The sequence below is a fragment of the Haliotis rubra genome, unplaced genomic scaffold (genome assembly GCF_003918875.1).
Source record: "Haliotis rubra isolate DU_JTF1 unplaced genomic scaffold, ASM391887v1 Scf388, whole genome shotgun sequence".
Classification (NCBI taxonomy): Eukaryota; Metazoa; Mollusca; class Gastropoda; order Lepetellida; family Haliotidae; genus Haliotis; species Haliotis rubra.
The window spans coordinates 213150-233029 of record NW_025767066.1 but is presented as its reverse complement, the minus strand read 5'-3'; the positions used below and the strand labels follow the sequence as shown (position 1 = coordinate 233029).

The window sequence follows — 19880 nt, the reverse complement described above, 5'->3', positions numbered from 1 at the left end:
GTGTTTCTGTAGTGAAGTGTAAAATTGATGATCATACACAGTTGGATCACCTGGATGTGAAAGATGCATTTGTTTTTGTGGTTGTAAGTGACATTTAAAAATCTTGTTCATCTGCCCCATCATTCAAACTGGTGACTGTCTTTCCATTGTTCCAAACATCTCTCAAACTGCTACATGTACCAGTGTGATGTGTCTTCGCAGCTAGGGGGGTGGGGGTGTGTGTGTTTGTCTAGTGGTTGAAGCATTTGCTTGTCAGGACAACTGAAGTTTGATCCAGTTTGGAACAGTATGTGAGGCCATTCCTCAGTTTCTGCACTCATGGCATTGCTGTAATATTGTTAAGGCGGGGTAAGGCTTCTGCATTTTTATGAATCTCTGGCAATGGAACTAATAACATGATGATTTTCATCGGAAATCCCAGGGAAAACAATTGAAGTTTCCTTGCCTCATCTCAACCAAAGATAATGTATTTACAATTATTGTATCAGGAAAACAATATAGCACAGATCAAAGCTGAGTGTTGAAATCCTGACAGGTAATTGCAAACCCTCAGACAATTGGGTCACCTGTGTCCCTGGCACATACAGAGCTTTGTTTGAGGATGCATGTGACCTACAGGGAATTGTCATTCAGTCTTTACATGTATTCTCCAATGGGATTATCGAACATTATTAATGGATCCAGAGTGCCTCATTCTTGTTGTGAATGGAATGGAAATTGGCCATAACCTGACAGTTTGTGTGTCTTTGTACTACCATGAAGTGGTTTGCATGCCCAAGCCCTATACACTATTGACGTTGCATTTGTTATAATGGCATCAGACTGTTCAAATACAGCCCTTTTCCCTGCCAGTTCAAGTCTGGGTATTTTTCCGCAGGATTAGTTATTTTCTTCATTTCTGTAATTGAAATTGATTATATCATGGGCGGGTTGCTCTAAAACACACCTCAAACATGCCACTTTCACCTGCTCCCTAATTTTCCCAAGAATATTTGTTCCATGCACCTTACTTGTCAGACTGCTATGCCTGTAAGGCTAGATTGGAAGGGAAGGGGATCACCTGAATCCCGACAGATCTGGCCCAGAGCAAACTCCCCCTACTTGATAATGTATGCCCATGCATCCAGCCGTTATCCCAGAGGTATTTCCCAACAGAATCTTGATCAACATATACCTGAATATCAATGGATATTGACACAGCAGACCCATACTACTTTGTTTTTAAATAGATACATGTATTTCATTTCACAAACTCATTTGGAAAAAACATTAAGCTTGCAAAACATCTCAGGACAGTCATTTGATTGCTGCATATGCATCTCTGTATGCAGTGATGACAAGTGTTGTGAGCATCATTCAACCATTACTATAACTGACACTACTGTCAACATTGTGTTCGATTGCCTGTCTCCATGCCACCTAGTCTAGGTTGATTCTGAACACATCTAATAATCATTACAAGTGACAACCATCTGTTCCTGCAGTTTCTGCATTGTCAACATCATGTTGATAAGGCTACAACTTGGTTATCATTCAAATATGGGATTACATGTCGCAGTCGAGGATGCATAGGAGCTGCATGAAGTACATTCAAATGGTCAGCGCAGAAACTCAAACATCAATAGGTATTTATGTTGATAGTTTGTGATTTGATTGGCTCTATGCCATTGATTCCATATCTTGGACAAGTTTTGCAGATCTCAGGCATGATAGTCGGAGCCAATCTGTCAACATTTTGTGTTTGGTGGACAGTGACACATCGAGTGTATCAGCTACAATATGCGGGCTTGTACCAATCTGCAGCATGGTAGTGTGACATTGTAGCCAACCCTTGTGGGATATTGATTGTGCTAACAACTACCTCAACGAAATCTATTTTTTTTGCACACTGTTTAAAGCCTTTAGTCTGTATAGTATGTAATTCAAGAAAATGTATGAAATGTGGATCCTGCCAAGGAAGGTGAAGGACAAGACATCCTTTTTAAGTATGCTTTGTAATTGTCTATTCTGATGTAGCTTTATGATGTCATGTTAGTGTGGTTCCCAAATTACCCTGAGATCACTCAAACTATTGATTTATAACTGAAATTTTTTAATTTTGCAGAGAGATAATACTCTCAACAGGGATGAAAGTATAAACGCAAGGTTTATTAGCAGCTTAAGAGGTAGTGTGGTATAGCTTAGAATTATCTTCTGTGCAAGAAAATATTTTTTCTCTAATGCATTTTACTAGGGGATATGAGAAAATTTTAGCCTAACTAATATGTTGTTGTTTTGTTTTCAAGTTACAACACATACCATTATAGAAATATACTATTTTTCCTTATCCTGACTCATGCTCTTTTGCTTGTCTTCTTCTTCTGCGAACATAGTGGAACATTTGTATCTCCTAGTGAAGCTCCCTTCAATAAAGAATAGACATAAAATCACTCCTCCCAAGAGTTATCTCTCCAACCGTTTAGGCAGGAAACTGTGGCGCCACCGTGCCCTCATGCCTCAATCTCTCCTCCTCCACCCTGTGGGCAGGTTGTGCGAGTGCCTGTGTCTCCTATACGACACTATATCCTTTAATTAATTAGTTATTTTCCTCTATTCTACTTTTATAGAGGTTTAGTTAGTATCCTACTACAATATGGTTGGATATTTAATCATATTTAGCACTGTTTAATCACGGTATTGTCCGTATTTGTTCAGTTGTTTACATTTCATGATAACCTATTTTCGTTGTTGGTTTAGGTTCGCTGCACAACTATATGTACTTCCAGCTATAGCTGTAATCTTTATCAGCTTTTAATTGAAATTCAAATTAATGTATAATTTTTCTCCGTACTTAGACGTACTATCAACTATCCAGGTGACTTCCAAGTCATGGGTAAACTGGCTGAGTCCCTCATGAGCTGTCTACTGCGGTTAGACGACTTACTACCATCAAGTGAGCTGTCGGAGGATGGGCATGGGATGTTGTCCGCCTTACTTCGAAGATGTTGGCTTCTACATCCGACAACCCCTCAACGCAGACGTAGAAGACGCCATCCTCTACGCAGAATGAGGCCTCATCCTGATGCCAGCGAGAGGGCTTCATGTTAAGCCACTGCTGATCTTCCCAGAGATACAGCACGCAGTCCGAGGGCGACAGATGAGCGATCTCCGGACCATATCGCTATCAACGCAGAGAGGGCAGCTCTACAATCATCGCAGACGATGTATAGACGCCATCCTCTACACAGAGAAGGCTACACACCCCTTAGATGAAGACAACTCTACGGGGACGTCTACGCAGACTACAAGGACTTTCTCGGCCGAGATTGTTCCGTTGAGGGTACAGGGACTCTCCGATGATCAACCGATCATCTTCCCAGAGGTTCATCACAAGTAACGACCTGTCAGCTACAGTGACTTCAGCGCAGATCTCCACGGTACCAGAGGTATCTACGATGACAACAGATGAGCGTCCTGTGGGCCACGTTGCTATCAACGCAGAAAGGGCAGCACTACTAACATCGCAGACCTTCAAACCGGGGGGACCATATGCAGGAGATGAACAACATTACGGCCTGGAGTAGAAGTCACAGCCCACAACGAGGTCCCGAGCCTTCGCGAAGGTTCCAACGCAGACGTCGTCTCTGAGGGACCCTCTATCAACGTGACATCTGGCAGCAGATCTACACTACAGGCCAGCCTTCGCGAAGGTCAACTCAACCATCCCCTGCAGCGGACACGAACGATCAGCATTCGCGAAGGCGTTCGCGAAGAAAGAATCGCCATCCCCGGACTCAGATGAAGCTTCGCGAAGGACAAGACGTCACTCCCCAGATGCGGACTCAGATGAAGCTTCGCGAAGCTATTCGCGAAGGAACAGTCGCCATCCCCCCAGATGTGGAATCAGCGTTCGCGAAGGCATTCGTGAAGGAGAATTCTTCCATTCCCAGATACAGAATCGGACGACTAGCGTTCGCGAAGGCGTTCGCGAAGCACCAGTCGCCACTCCCCAAGTACGGACTCAGTTGAGCCTTCGCGAAGGACGTCAGCAACAGGTCACCCTACAGGCACAGTTCGTCGGGCTATTTACCACGTCGATTTCCTCGCCGACTTCCACGCAGATCCCCATACAGCTATCCAGCGAAACAGAGACATCGCAGTACTTCGTCTCTCTACTGTATGCCACATATCGTCTACAAGCCTGCGCGAAGGCATTCGCGCAGGCAATCTACAACGCAGAAACGCCGCAGAACACTACATGTCATCACCGAGCCTGCGCGAAGGCATTCGCACAGGCCAGCCATAAGGCAGAGACGTCGCAGTACTTAACTGCTTAACAGAACTCTACATATAGCCTACAACTAGAGCGAAGGATGGCGCTATCTTCATAAACTGTCAACAGATAAAGAGCCTAATAAAGGATCTTCAGGCCGACTACCTACATCAAGGGTATCAACGACGCTTCGCAGATCATCATGGGAATCACCATTTCGGTATATATTGCCAGGTAGGCAATCCCGGACAACGAGACGATTATCTACATGCAAGGCGCCATACAGTCACACCAAACGACCACCACGCAGATCACTACGCAGATCGTCGAGGTTATTCAACTAGGACACGAAGTAGCGTCATGCAGGTCATACAGTACAAGAGACGTACTTTTGCCAGAATTCATCACTAGCTCGGATCTTCAGATGGAATCCAGGACGGATTCACATAGATTGATATATCTACATTAGAAGATTCATGGCCTTATAGAGATCTTGAACTTCGTACAGATCTGCAGACATTCTCTCTGACGGAGTTCAACGGCAGCCTTGCTACAGCTAGGAAATTACATACTCGTCACTGATTCCCTGAGTGAAATTTACAACAAGTTCAGCATTAATTCTACAATTATGATGCTTCATTGATGTAAGCAGTCTACAAGCTGACAACGTGAAAGTTTAATTGAGCCTATGTATAAAGATGACAGCATTTTCTTCAAAACTGAAGTAAGAGTCACAACAGCCAGGAAAACAACCTACCCAGCATCGATATTACGCTGCGAAATATTCGCGCGTTTATCATTTAACCCTCGACACACGTTGTTACTCGTGTAACTTCGGAAAACTACGGACAAGACCGACGATTGATCAGATATCAACGACGGCACTAAATTCTACAAGGATCTTTTTCCTGCTACACCGGTGACATCACAGCGCGGCTAGCCTAAAGAATCAAAATGCTTTGTTTTGATTGGACCACGAGGGACAACGCCCTGCGCAGAAATCGGACGTAGTTCACAGATCAAGAAATGGGTTACAAGTGACAACAACATGTCAGCGAGCGAGCAACGCCTCCATTACAGTCCAGTTAGACTGGACCTTCGTGATTTGGCTGCTTTCATGAGGTTACAGACCCCTCCTGTCATCATGGAAGACGAGGGCGTGGCAGCCAGGCGATGTTTACATACAGTTCGCAACGATGGCAGGCTCAGAGTCGGCCATCGCTTCATTCCTTACAGACACGGTAAGGGTGTCAAAAGCGTAGGATATAGATACAAGTTCTTGTATCTCAAGCACTACTCTCTCCGTTTTTACTACGAAGTAGCGGAACCTGTTGGTTTTCGCAAGTCAGCACAAGACATGACATGCAGAGAGAATTACAACTACGCCCACTACTGGTCTTCATGAATATACCACCGGAAGATCCGGACAGGTTATAACCCATATCTGTATATGGTGAACTCTGTGCGAGAAGGGTTGCAGACGCACCTAATTAGCGGGGTCGTAGTACAAGACGCATTTCTTTGGGGATGCATCTCTCCTAGAGTGGGAGCACACTATGTCAACAATGTGTCAGCTGGGATATGGACCATAGCAGAGACGATCTGCACGTCCATATGCTGGAAATTAAAGCAGCGATAAACGCCATGCTCCTCCCCGGATCAGTTTTTTTATAAAATGCTCATCTAACGGTACACACAGTCACCTCAACAGTGACGGTCTACATCCACAGAAGGATCGACAAAGTTGGCGAACCTTCTGGACTTCTGCTGTCAGTTGATCAGCATAACAGTCATCCTGACTGTCCACAGCAGAGTAGGCCACATTCCAAGAACCAAGAATGTGTTAGCACATACACTAACCTGTCCAATGCAACCATTCTCAACAGACTGGATGCTACATTCAGAGATCTTCAAACAGATCATATAAGAGATGGTTGAACCTTTAAGAGACCTCTTCTCCACAAGGGTCAACTGATAAAATTCATCTCACCAATATCAGATCCACGGACAGGGACAACGGACATGCGAAGCATCTCCTGCCTAGGACTAAACACTTACGTGTTTATCCACCAGCTCTATTACCTAGGGTATTGCAGACATCAGTCAGGCGAGAGACCCACAACTATTTGGGACACGCCTTTTGACCAGCGAGAATATGATTCCTATTCTCATACAAGATCTAGGACTGCTTCTACTGCAACTACCAGAGTGTACGAATCTACTAGTACATCCTCACACAAAGCAGGCGCACGGCAACCCGGAGGTGTTCCGGCTACACGTGTGGACTGTATCAGACATGCTTGAACAAGAGAGGATATTTCGCCAGAGCAGCGAAAACGGTCACACTAGCTTTACGCATGTCTTCACGCAACTTGTCTGACGACAAGTAGTGACGCTTTGAAACAAAAGATACGCTTCAAGGATCGGCTTCACAGCCATGAAAGTGACACATCCTCAAGTGGCGGACTACCTTTGTCACCTAGACAAAGGAAGCGGTAAAAAGGGTCAACACTCTCAACATACCTAGCGGCATTGAGAGCAGTTATCGTCATGAGGACGAGTGCAACTAACTGAAGTACCAGAGTTACTGGCCTTACTATGCCCTTTAATTGGAGGACCAACATCAGAGATTTAAAGCTCCGGTATGGGACCTCAGCGTTGTTCTACGACATCTCACTAGTGACAGCTACGAACCATTATAGAGAACATCATTAGAGTTCTTGACACAGAAGGCGCTGTTCCTGATAACCTTAGTAACAGCAGCAAGGATGTCGGAAATACATGCTCTGGATTGAGAGAACACGATTTGATGCAAATCAAACATCGTGCATATGGGACTGAGATGGGACTTCATAGCAAAGAATCAACTGCCAGGTCATCCAGACAGACAGTTCCATGTCCCAACACTATCATCAGCCCTTGGACCACAGGATACGCACGGCTTATCCTTGTGCCCAGTACAAGCATGGAAAGTCTACCTACAACGATCCAGGTCCATGAGACGGAAATTCAAGTGTCTTTCGTCTCGATATCAACAGCGGCACAGACAAAGGTCTTCCGCACTAAAATATCAAGCTGGATCAGAACTGTCATACTACGGGCCTACAAAGCAGCAGGACTGGATCCTCCAAGAGCCTCCAACCCACATGAAGTGAGAGCTCTAGCGCAACGCTCTCTATACTTGGAAATCGCTCTATCAGGACCATAATGGAGGGCTGCTTCTGGAAATGGGACATGGTGGTTGCCAACCATCACTTGAAGAACATCGCCACTGAGGACGGCTTTTACATTCACCATTTCGCCCACTTATTGGACGGTCCCACTAAAAGGCGCTGAGGCGGAGTCTCGCCCTTTTGTTGCATAACTTACTAAGTTTACACTCAGCGGAGTTCTGCTTAAGTCATATGCACGCCTAACAACTAGCATAAGTAATCTGACCCAGTACTTGTAAGGATACTGGTACAGGAATGGGTCGCTTCTCCACTTGGTGCTTGCATCAAGAGTTAGAGTCGCAAAATCCACATACAATGTTAAGACATGAAAGGACCAAAAGTTAACTTTTGTGGTCCCCCCATTTTAAGGCAGCTGGAAGGTTAGGGTCGCAACAGCAGCAGAGTTTACTAGTAAATACAGTGCCATTACGAAGTTCCCATAGGGGGGTATATAATGACGTAAAATTCACTAAAGAAATCCTAAAGTGCTTTTCCCACCACCTTTTCCGTAGGATTCTACAAGCAAAAGAGCATGAGTCAGGATAAGGAAAAATATGTAATTTTCTGAATAAAATTGATATTTTATACTTATCCTGACTCATGAGGTAAGCCCACCCATCCTCCCCTCTAGACACTTTGGATTTCCCTGCAAATTCAAGTGTCGGGCTCATAATCAGGAGAGAGTGAGGCATGAGGGCACGGTGGCGCCACAGTTTCCCGCCTAAACGGCTGGAGAGATAACTCTTGGTAGGAGTGATTTTACGTCTATTCTTTATTGAAGGGAGCTTCAATAGGAGATACAAGTGTTCCACTATGTTCGCAAGAAGAAGAAGACAAGCAAAAGAGCATGAGTCAGGATAAGTATAAAATATCAATTTTATTCGGAAAATTACATTCTTGTCATCTTTCACAGTTTGGCATGCTTCATTCCATTGACTCACTTCAGTTTTGTGTCGACCTACTCTTAAGCATTGAAACAGACAAAACTATAGAGCTGTCATCAAATATTTTACCTATGAGGGTCAGTCAGTCATCATAGAATAGTGATTAATAGTTGTAGATTGGGGAAGCTTCCAATCATAAGCCACTTAAAGTAAAGGAATTTCAACTTTGGAGAGAGAGTTTGAAAGATGACACACAATCTGGTCAAGCCACAACAAGCATCACAAAAAAAATAATACATTGATAACATTCACAACATAGCTGTACTTCATCCTTATTAACATGAGGAGAAAACAGGTTTCTTGTGTGGTCAATAGAAAGAATCCTTCATGAATTTCTTCATGAAGTCAAAAGTTTGTGCCTGATGAGTTCCCAGAATGCAACTGGAAGAAATTAAGGCCCTATCGGTCACCGCCAACTAACTTCAGTATGGTGTTTTCCTCACAGGACAATGCCCTACTTTACACCAGTCATGATGCAATGGCTGCTCTTTCTTGTCCCCATTATTAACCATATTGGGCCCACAGTGACTACCACTTTTTTTCCAAAAATGACAAAGGCACTTGGTAACACATTGAAAGAAGGTGCCTGTGGTTGATGGATCATGACTTGATTTTCTACTTACACAAGAATAACTGACCTGGAGAAGAGATTTAGCAAGTGTATTGAACTGCAATGTTGAAAAAATGAGAGTTTACGACATTTCTTTCAGTTCTATATATTCTTGGTTTAAAACAATCTTATTCCTCCTCGCATTCTATATATTTTATAGAAGTATTGAGTGATCAATCCTCAAGCTTATTGTTTCATGTTCTTTTAGGTATGGGTTCTGTGTAAGTAATATTAACTGCCCCGACTGTTCATGCAATGTTTTGTGTAACTCTGTTTAATATCAGTGTATCTGTACTTTTATGACATCTTTCCCTGCAAATAATGTGTGTTGTGTTGGATTAGATTTTCACAACAAAACCCTTCCCGGAAATTAGTAATTATGGTGAAATATTTGTTCCAACAAGATGTTGAGAAAAGTGTTGGTTTTCTAAGATCTTCACAAATATATGATTAAAACTGTGGACAATGAGGAAATTAGTTCGGTTTTGAGACAGACTAATTTCCTTTCTTCATTATTTCATGAAAGAATTACAGTCTTGTGCAATCCAGGATAACAAGAGGCAGACAAAGAGTTAAATCAGGGATAAGAATAAAATATTCAGAATTTTCTCAGCAATAATGCTGTATCTTCTATTTGAAGTTTGTATGATGAAACAATCCTGCTTGAACTGGTTGGCATTGATTTCTAAAAGTAGAGAATTAAGTTGGCAGGTATGAGAGACCTGCAACTACTCATAACTAAACACAGTGGCAGTATGAAACAAAACACATTGCCCTAGTTCTTTATAAGGAAGTGTAGCTGAACATATGGAAGTGGTGTAACAGGACAAGGCATTGTTTTAGAAGATTGAAAACAGATATGGCAAACAAAAAGGTGACCTTAATGAATTATTTTTGGTTGGAACAGTATTTTCCCTTTATAGTATTGCACTTGGCATTTTGTTCACCTGAATTAAAATTTCTAATCAGATACTGAATCAAGGATCGCAAAATGATGCACAAAATGTATTAAATGTCATGTTACAAGTTTTTGACATGTCGAGTGAGTGAGTGAGTTAAAATTTTATATCGCATTGGCAATATTACAGCCATATAGCGATGAAAACAAGGTAATCATTTTAAATAGCTGTCGACAAAGGACAGTAAAACAAACTAGACTATCACAGATATATACTTAAAACTAGTAATTAAATCTGAAATACTTTAACTATAGAGGACGATACAATATAAAAACAGGCTATAGATCGCCAACAACTGAAGGTAGATCACCATAGCAGGGTCCATGGGGACTTACAGTGCCCTTGCTACCTTTGACATGTGGAAGGATGCATAAGAAGCAAACAACTCATTGTACATACATTGTATATGTTTTACAGTGTTACAATTAAAGGTAGCCCCAAACTAGGCTAACATTATCACACATTTTTTACTATATATTTTTCTATCCTACTTTCGTATGGAAAATAATTTGATGGTATATGAGAGTTTCTTAATAAGATATTACGTATGGTTATTAAGTCTTGAGTTTGATTGCATGCTTTGAGGGGACTATGAAAGTTGTTGGTTTAATGGATATCTTAGAAGGAACCATTTAGAATCCCACAAAACCCTTCCAAAGTTGTAACACTGAATAAGGACAGTAACTGAGTATTTGGGCTACAATGAATCCACTATGAAATAAATATGAGACATCTCACGAATATTGGGTAACAAATACAATAACAAGTCAGCAGTTAATGTCTTATTCAATATTTGTAGTGAAATTGTTAAAAAATATTTATTTGACATGTTTTGACCATGTTGACAATGATGATTTATCACAACAATGATCAGTGACCACAATACTGTGAACTTAATTATATGAAAGTGCTGGCTGTTGTCCCATCTGGCTTGGATATATTTTGCATATCCCATTTTGATAAATAACACCCAAACCAAAGTAGAACACCCCTCCATAAAAAATTCAAGTATTCAAGTCAAGTGATCACGAATACCGAATAAAATAAACTTCATGAAGGGATACAGTTCTGTTCACATATATGCAAGTGAACCTTGCATGAAGCAGCCTTAGCTATATCAGTGTGAATTATCTGCATGTTTTGAAAGTACATTTGATGGATGGCATTGATTGTACATGTATGTTCCAGGATCACAAACGATGCTCGTGAAGATGAGATGGAACAGAATGTGAGCGAGGTCAGCGGAATGATAGGCAACCTCCGTAACATGGCTATTGACATGGGTAGTGAGATCGACTCCCAGAACAGACAGGTTGATCGCATCAATCAGAAGGTACCATTCTTCACACTTCTCTGCATTCTACAATTCTACAGAACACCTTACATGTACTCAATAAGTTCCACCGGCCCATTTCTAGAACAGCAATGAATGGTTGCTTGTCATAGAAGGGCACACTTATGTTCCTCTCCACCATTGCTAAGGAATACTTTCCTAATGAAACTGCTACTTGAACATTGATCAGATTTAAGCCTGAATGCCATGAATCACAAGATTGTTCAGCTGGTAATTATTACCAAAGTGGTTAAAATCATTCTATTATGTGTTCTAGACTAAGTCACAGAAGTAAAAATCATAAGTGATACAAGTACTTTATCACCACAAACATACACACGTTATTTTTTTTTCTTTCCAGTGAAAGTAAATCTATTTTGTTCCAAATGTAAATCCCTTATAATGTCAGTCTGACCCAGTTGCAAATCAATGATTTCATCTGTTTCTTTAACTGATATTCTCTGCCCTGTTGGTATAGTGAAAAGAAAAGTGGAACATATCCAGTAAACAAATCACAGAATCACCAAACCATCAGCATCTGCCACATTTGTTAGTGTCCTGATTGTTTTATTGATAAACAGAGAAGTCCTGATTTATAATGAAGCATGAACCTGTTGTGGGTTGTTCTGACATAGCCTGTAAAATATTATATAATTAATTGTTTTAGGTGTTTTAAAGTAATTAATATTAATGATCAAGTTACAGGGGCCTGGGCTTAGGTTTTTACTTGATTAATAGTATGAAAAGAAGTAGGTATTCAACGAGCATACATCAAGGAGATTCTGTTGATTGATCCCATGTAAATAATTACAAAGATTCCTAATATAACAAAATGAAAAATATGGAGATCAAAACTTCGACTATTTGAGTATTATTGGAGTAGTTTTCTGATGAACATTGCCATTTTGAGCATCTAGGCTCAGATCAATGGGCAGTCATAGCTAGTTTTATTCAGGTTGCACAAAATGTTATTTTTTTCAACTTACACATCAGTCTATATCAGTCTAAAAGTTGCCTAATTATACAATGATTCTTACAAAGGGCACTATTTATAAGATTAGGCCTGGGCACCAAACCCTTGAGCATACCAGTGGACCCCTGACAGACCGAGGGACACACGTTCATTGACTGTTTCAACCTGTGTGTCTTAATGAAATTGTTCTGTTTCAGACAACCAGTTACTAACACTTCCATTAATAACCTTGAATAATCTGCCTTGTTTTTGCAGGCAACATCTAATGAGATTCGCATCACTGAAGCTAATAAGAGAGCTACAAAGCTCCTTAAAGAGGCTTAGGTCTCAAAAAGTGTAACTGGCCAGTCGAGTGTGGTTTCAAATTTTAGATTTGTTCTCATCTTTCTTTTTCATCTTCAGTTTGGAGTCATTTAGTGCAAATTTCTTTTTCTACGATTTGTGAACCACACTTATCATCTAGAGAAATATTTGGCTGAAAACTATTTGCAAAAATACATTTCATAACCATGGGATGAACTTTTCATCGCCTTCATATTTAGTTTGAAGAGAAACATATTTGCTTGAAACCTAGCCAAGACAACATGTTAGGATTGTATGTGGTAAATTTCATCTTAGGAAGTAATTCAAGTTAGCATTATGATCATAATGGATTGATCAGGATTTTTTTCTGGATGATATTGGTGTCAACTTTGTATGAAATCATTTCTTTTTCTCATCTGCTGGTAATATAATGTTTTAAGCATAATAATGTTGCAAATAGAGTAACGAATTGTAGTTAAATCAATGTTAATTAGTGAATACTTCATCATTAGCTTTAATGTTCAAGTACCATTTATGCCATGTTAAATCTAATTTGAAGTATTGAACATTTTTTGTAGGTATTTTTTGTCTTGGCTAGAATCTCATTACTATGCATGACTTGATGTAGTGGAATTATATTTCCTTTAAAAACCAACTACAGTTGTTGTCACTTTTCTTGTAAATCAATTCAAATCTGAATGCTGCTTTAGTCTGCTGGTTCAGTTTTGATCTGAAAAAATGATTGAATGGTTTGGTTTTGAAAGGGAAATATGGTTGTATTGTTTTGTAGAGTCATTTAGTAAGGAATGCTCACTCTCTGTTGATTTGTGATATTCTGGGTCTTCTTTTTTCTTGATCACTATCGTTTGTTTCATGTTTTGTTGTCTGTTCTCAGTTTCTTTTGTGTTTTCTTCATTTTCAACACTTTAGGCAGGGTCGTTGAATGTCCGAGTTGATAACGCCAATGACCGAGCTACAAAAATACTCCGACATCAGTGATGGGTCCATGTCTCTCACCTGCTCAACGGGCTGCCGTCAACTGTTCAGAGATTCTGCATTCTGCAAGAATATCTTCTACTGTATCTCAACCTTAAAGCGATAAAAGGAGGAATTCCAGGAACTGTCAAAATAATTGATATGTGGTGAACATTTGTTTTTATATCTTTTATGTTCATTTTTAGATCAGGGACTATCACAATCAAAATTCAGCAGTTTGGGTAATTTACTGATACCTGTTTACAAAGCATGTGATGGAATTGTATGTAGGATATATTGAACTGGTCACAAAGTCATGTTAATGATGAAATATGAAAGATGATTATTTATTGTTTAACAACCATAAAAATTGTAAATAATGTGACTACAACATTTGCTTTTCTGTTAAGTACAAAATTATGTATATATTTTTTTATCAGACGCAGGCCAGATTTTCATATTGCAGTCATCTGTCATCAGCGGAAATAAGGGGTAAAGGAAGTCAGGGCAAAAGAGCCAAAGTCATAACTTTAAAGACATCAAGATGGTCAAAGTCCCCCTTCCTTTGCAGCAAATCAAATATTGTCTGTCTTGTATGGAAATCCGTACATCTTGGACCTAACTGTTGCTACTACTTCATCAAATTGTCAGTATTTAATTTGTACCAAAAAGTGTGCAAACAAAGTCTTTACTAGTAGTTTGAAGTACCTGGCAAGCTTTTGACAACAATGTATTTTATCACTCATTTTTATGAAACAGATCAAAGTAAATGGCAAACTGGCTTTTGCAAATCTTTAGTCAATAAATATGTGATTTATCATACAATTGACTTCTTCAAGAAGCAACGTTAAAGGAATTTGATGATCTAAGGGAAGTAACTGTACATTCCAGTACTTAACACATAATGAGGGTGTGGCCACTACCAGGCATGTTGTGAGCATGTATGGAGTACATTACTGATGTGAATGTTGTTTCAGCATGCTTTAACACCTGTCTTCTTGTATGGAGACCTTGATGAGTTGTTCCTGGAGTCACATAAATAAAACTTTCTTATGAAAGGTTTTATGTAAAGAATTTGTACATAATTTTACATACTTTAGATGTCAATATGTTATGGGAACTCTGCTTGATCTTCTAGTCAAGAAAATGATGAAATTTCAGTTAGTTATTCTGTGCAGGTGAAACAACAGTTAAAGCATTAATTTTGATCAGCTATGTGCAATGTGTCATGAGAGGTTTTAGCATGTGTGGAAGATAAGAAAGTGGACCTAGGACCAGTAATACATTGAGACTCTGGATAATATAGATACCCAAATAATGTAGATAACATGTTGAAATGTCTGTGCCCAATAACTAATGTTTTATTTTGGTGGCTGGAACAGAATCACCAAAGTGACATGTGAAGGATCAATTTTTATGCAGAACATTTGTACTTTATTATTAAGTCATGTTTTGTTTCACCAAATCTATTTCAATACTTCATTTATGATCAGTGTAAATTATTAATGTACAAGTATGAACAAAACTACCAATAAAACAGTCTTGCACTATAACTGTATGTTGCTTTGAGAAATATGTTTTTAACCCTGTCAGTAACAAATTATGCTCAGTTCTCCTTGTAACAATTACTGCTGGTAGATTTGGCTAAAGAAAGATAAAGCAGCTGGAATAGAGTTTAATACTTTTCAACATTTGAAATGTTGTACAAGTGATATTTTGATTGAAATATTCTGAAGTTGACAGCGAGATATGACACAGTTGCTAGATATTTTCCCCATCAATATGCATGTGGAGGAGTTATTGAAATATTAACTTAATGCAAATCATATGTCTGTGCTATATAATTTTGTGACTTTTTGTAGCAAACACATAGACTGACGATGAGAGACTACAAAGAGATTTGTGACAGTGACTTGGTGAAATTTTGGAGAGATTTTAGATTAGAAATTATTAATATCATAGTGAGGGGTGTCTCATTTATTCAGCAGTTTTCCAGAACTGAAACATTTGGAAATATTCTCTCAAACATTTCACTTAGTGGAATAAATGTACCGTGGTTTGCATTTGTTTGTTTAACACATCCTATACATAATATAAATAGAGAATCATTTTCAGAATCATTCATTCCAGTTGTTAAGCTTTGTCCTGTATGTAATGTCACAATCATGTTGATATTAAAGATTTCATGTAGACATAGTGTAGAGGATTCTGTATTCATGTTCTTTCTCTCAGTGTCAACAACTTCTTCCATATGATATGCAGTTCATATGTCATCATCAAGCTGGAAATGTACAACTGACACAGGTTATAAGCTCTTAGTATGTCCACCAAACTCTCACTCTGAAATGCTGTCTCATACTGTCTTTGGGACACTTATAGATTGAATACTCTTTCCTTGATGGCGTTTTATGTTGTGTTAAAGATATAGTAAGGGGACCAATGATTTATTGAGGAAAACTGAGAATTGTGTCGTTTAGCCATGTCAGGATCTAACATTCCAGATTTACACAGATTATTTTCCTTGTTGTGTCAGCATACCTGATTGGTCTGCGTCAGTAGGTGATTTCGTCCCACAAGAAGGTGACACTCATGCATTTTTCGGTGTCTGTCTACTCAGCATGTGAGGAATCTTGTTAAACCTGCAGAGCAGATGGTTTCTTTGCTGCTGTGTTACATGCACTGTTGCAGTGGGAAGTCACCTAAGTGCTTGCCACTAAAGCATCATTGAGCTGAGCTATGCTGATCTTCAAGGTTTCTCAGAAAATGAATTATTACTTACTGTAATGTTACAATGTGGACAGCTGTTGTTTAGGAAATCCTTGCCAAATACTGACTTCAGTAATACTTGTTTTGTGTAGTTTTTATCACATCTTTCATTGTATGTTATGTATTGGTAAATCAAGAGGTTTACACTCCTTGACGTTTGGTTCAGTGATGACAGTTTTCATTAAAGCACGTCAGTGAATCTGAGCTGTGAGAAAATCTTGATGGAACTATCATATTCAGAATGGGAGTTTGGATGGACTTGATAGTAACTTATCAGATGGCTTAACATCTTTGTTCATTTTCACCGTTAAAGATTAAATACTGTCACTTCTTCAGTGGTGTTTGTCTGTAGTTTATTCAAAGACTTTTCAAAACAAGTTCAGAGATTTAATTCAAACCTACAGATATGAAAAGTCTCTGTTATATGTGGAACAGGGGACATTGTATTCAGCAGCATCCGTACGTACGTCTGTCCATACGTCCCGATTCTTGTTAATGCGATATCTCATGAACTGTTTTACCCAATATCTTCAAATTTGGTGACATCCTACATTGGGGGATTACGCAGACACCAGTCGATTGGGTGACCTTGACATTATCTTCAAGGTCACCATGACACTTTGACCACTTTTCAAACTTATGTTAACGTGATATCCCATAAAACGTTGTACCCAATTTTAGCATCTGAGCTGAAGAATATATTGCCATTTTTTACAAATTTGATGTCAGGAATTAACATAATGTGTATCAGGGTAGTGTTGAGTAATAGGGGGTGGGATACCCAGGTACAAAAATTGGACCCATCCCAGCCCTAATGCAGACTAATACTGACAGTGGATATGTGCATCTGTATCTATACATTCAAATCTACTATATTCCTGAAATATCTTCAGAGTTAGGAGAAGATTCTGAGAAGTGACCATGGCTAAAAACTACATCACACAAATGGTAATCTTCTATGTGACCAAAAGATAAAAACTAGTAAATGTGTTATATTTCATTCTTCTTAAGTGGCAAACACTATGTCTTGTTTTCAAGCTGGGGCAATATTGCAATCACCTTTTCTGAGCATTTGTTTTCTGTTTTTGGAGCAGAACCGCCAAACCCTTCCTATCTGAGTGAATTTGCTATACAGGTTAGTCTAGGAATAGCTGCCTTTGGATGATTTAAGAAAGTGTTTTTAAACATACGTTTTAAGTTTTCAGGACAGCATATTGGACTTCAATGAAGATTAATGAATGCTAATTTCTGGAGCAGAACTTAAAAACCCTTTAATACTTCTTGATGAAACCTGTTATATAGATGAGTCTACTGCTGAACTAATGCCTATCAATGTTCTCAAATATATTGCGCTTTTTCCAAGGCTTCAACTTCATGGATTGAGTGAATCAGTCATAGTACATGACAATTCCCTGGCTGAAGAGGTCCCTAGTACCTTATGATTGTGGTATGAGTTGGCTACTGTGTGTGACCTGGCATTAATGTGTGTTGGACACCAGACTATACATGGTGTACATAACAGTCTATCTTTAAGAAACACTAAGGCCACATCATACAAAACGATGGTATTATCTGACATTCTACATTATGAGGATGTACATGAGTCATGTCATCTGTGTGGAATAATGTGTGGGGTATCCATTCTCACCTGATCACATGAGTCTGGACTGATACAAGCAGTCACAAACATGAGCATGTGTCTCCCTAGGTAAGTACAATAATCTTGAATGCCTCTTTAAACCCAGTACAAACATCTTGAATGCCTCTTTAAACCCAGTACAATAATCTTGAATACATCTTTAAACCCAGTACAAACATCTTGAATGCCTCTTTAAACCCAGTACAATAATCTTGAATACATCTTTAAACCCAGTACAAACATCTTGAATGCCTCTTTAAACCAGTACAAACATCTTGAATGCCTCTTTAAACCCAGTACAAACATCTTGAATGCCTCTTTAAACCAGTACAAACATCTTGAATGCCTCTTTAAACCCAGTACAAACATCTTGAATGCCTCTTTAAACCCAGTACAAACATCTTGAATGCCTCTTTATAACCCAGTACAAACATCTTGAATACATCTTTAAACCCAGTACAAACATCTTGAATGCCTCTTTATAACCCAGTACAAACATCTTGAATGCCTCTTTATAACCCAGTACAAACATCTTGAATGCCTCTTTATAACCCAGTACAAACATCTTGAATACATCTTTAAACCCAGTACAAACATCTTGAATACATCTTTAAACACAGTACAAACATCTTGAATGCCTCTTTATAACCCAGTACAAACATTTTGAATGTCTCTCTGAACCCAGCACAAACATCTTGAATGCCTCTTTAAACCCAGTACAATAATCTTGAATGCCTCTTTAAGCCAAGTACAAACATCTTGAATGCCTCTTTATAACCCAGTACAAACATCTTGAATACATCTTTAAACCCAGTACAAACATCTTGAATGTCTCTTTATAACCCAGTACAAACATCTTGAATGTCTCTTTAAACCCAGTACAAACATCTTGAATGCCTCTTTATAACCCAGTACAAACATCTTGAATACATATTTAAACCCAGTACAAACATCTTGAATGCCTCTTTAAACCCAGTACAAACATCTTGAATGCCTCTTTAAACTCGGTACAAACATCTTGGATGCCTCTTTATAACCCTGTACAAACATCTTGGATGCCTCTTTAAACCAAGTACAATAATCTTGAATGCCTCTTGAAACCCAGTACAAACATCTTGAATGCCTCTTTAAACCCAGTACAAACATCTTGAATGCCTCTTTAAACCCAGTACAAACATCTTGGATGCCTCTTTAAACCCAGTACAAACATCTTGAATACATCTTTAAACCAGTACAAACATCTTGGATGCCTCTTTATAACCCAGTACAATGATCTTGAATGCCTCTTTAAACCCAGTACAAACATCTTGAATACATCTTTAAACCCAGTACAAACATCTTGAATGCCTCTTTATAACCCAGTACAAACATCTTGAATGCATATTTATAACCCAGTACAAACATCTTGAATACATCTTTAAACCCAGTGCAATAATCTTGAATGCCTCTTTAAACTCAGTACAAACATCTTGGATGCCTCTTTAAACCCAGTACAATAATCTTGAATGCCACTATAAACCCAGTACACACTTCTTCAGTGCCACTTTAAACCCAGTACACACTTCTTCAGTGCCACTTTAAAGTGATTACAAGCATCTTCAGTGCCACTGAAGCCCACTTTCACGTCACCTCATTTGTCAAGAATATATTTTACTGCTCTTCATGTGATTATGTTCACACTGTGTTACGGTTTAGAAATTGCCTTGACAAAAGGTTTGTGAGTCCACTTTAAACCAGCAAAATAGAACACAGACCATCTATGATATTCAATAATATATTGAATAAACAGTGAGCAAGGTTACAATGAACGACCGTTCACATTTCTATTACAATACTGTTGAGTCTCAAATCTAAAAATTGGGCGTAGGGGTATCCCAGTGGTTAAAGCGTTCGCTCGTCACGCCCAAAACCGGG

The 19880-nt window shown here is 39.2% G+C and overlaps 1 protein-coding gene across 8 annotated transcripts in view; it reads left to right on the top strand.

Moving 5' to 3' along the window:
• Window positions 1-16662, top strand: part of LOC124286632 (synaptosomal-associated protein 25-like) — a 162699-nt gene extending 146037 nt beyond the window's left edge. For 6 of the 8 annotated variants that reach the window (XM_046723023.1, XM_046723025.1, XM_046723022.1 and 3 more), the window contains 2 exons: window positions 11166-11310; window positions 13517-16662. In XM_046723023.1, the coding sequence (XP_046578979.1) occupies window positions 11166-11310; window positions 13517-13585 (214 nt within the window). In that variant the 3' untranslated portion in view covers window positions 13586-16662. Of the gene's footprint in view, window positions 1-11165; window positions 11311-12538 lie in introns of all 8 variants that reach the window. The other 2 variants (XM_046723024.1, XM_046723020.1) reach the window with 1 other exon arrangement.
• The last annotated feature ends 3218 nt before the right edge of the window (window positions 16663-19880 follow it).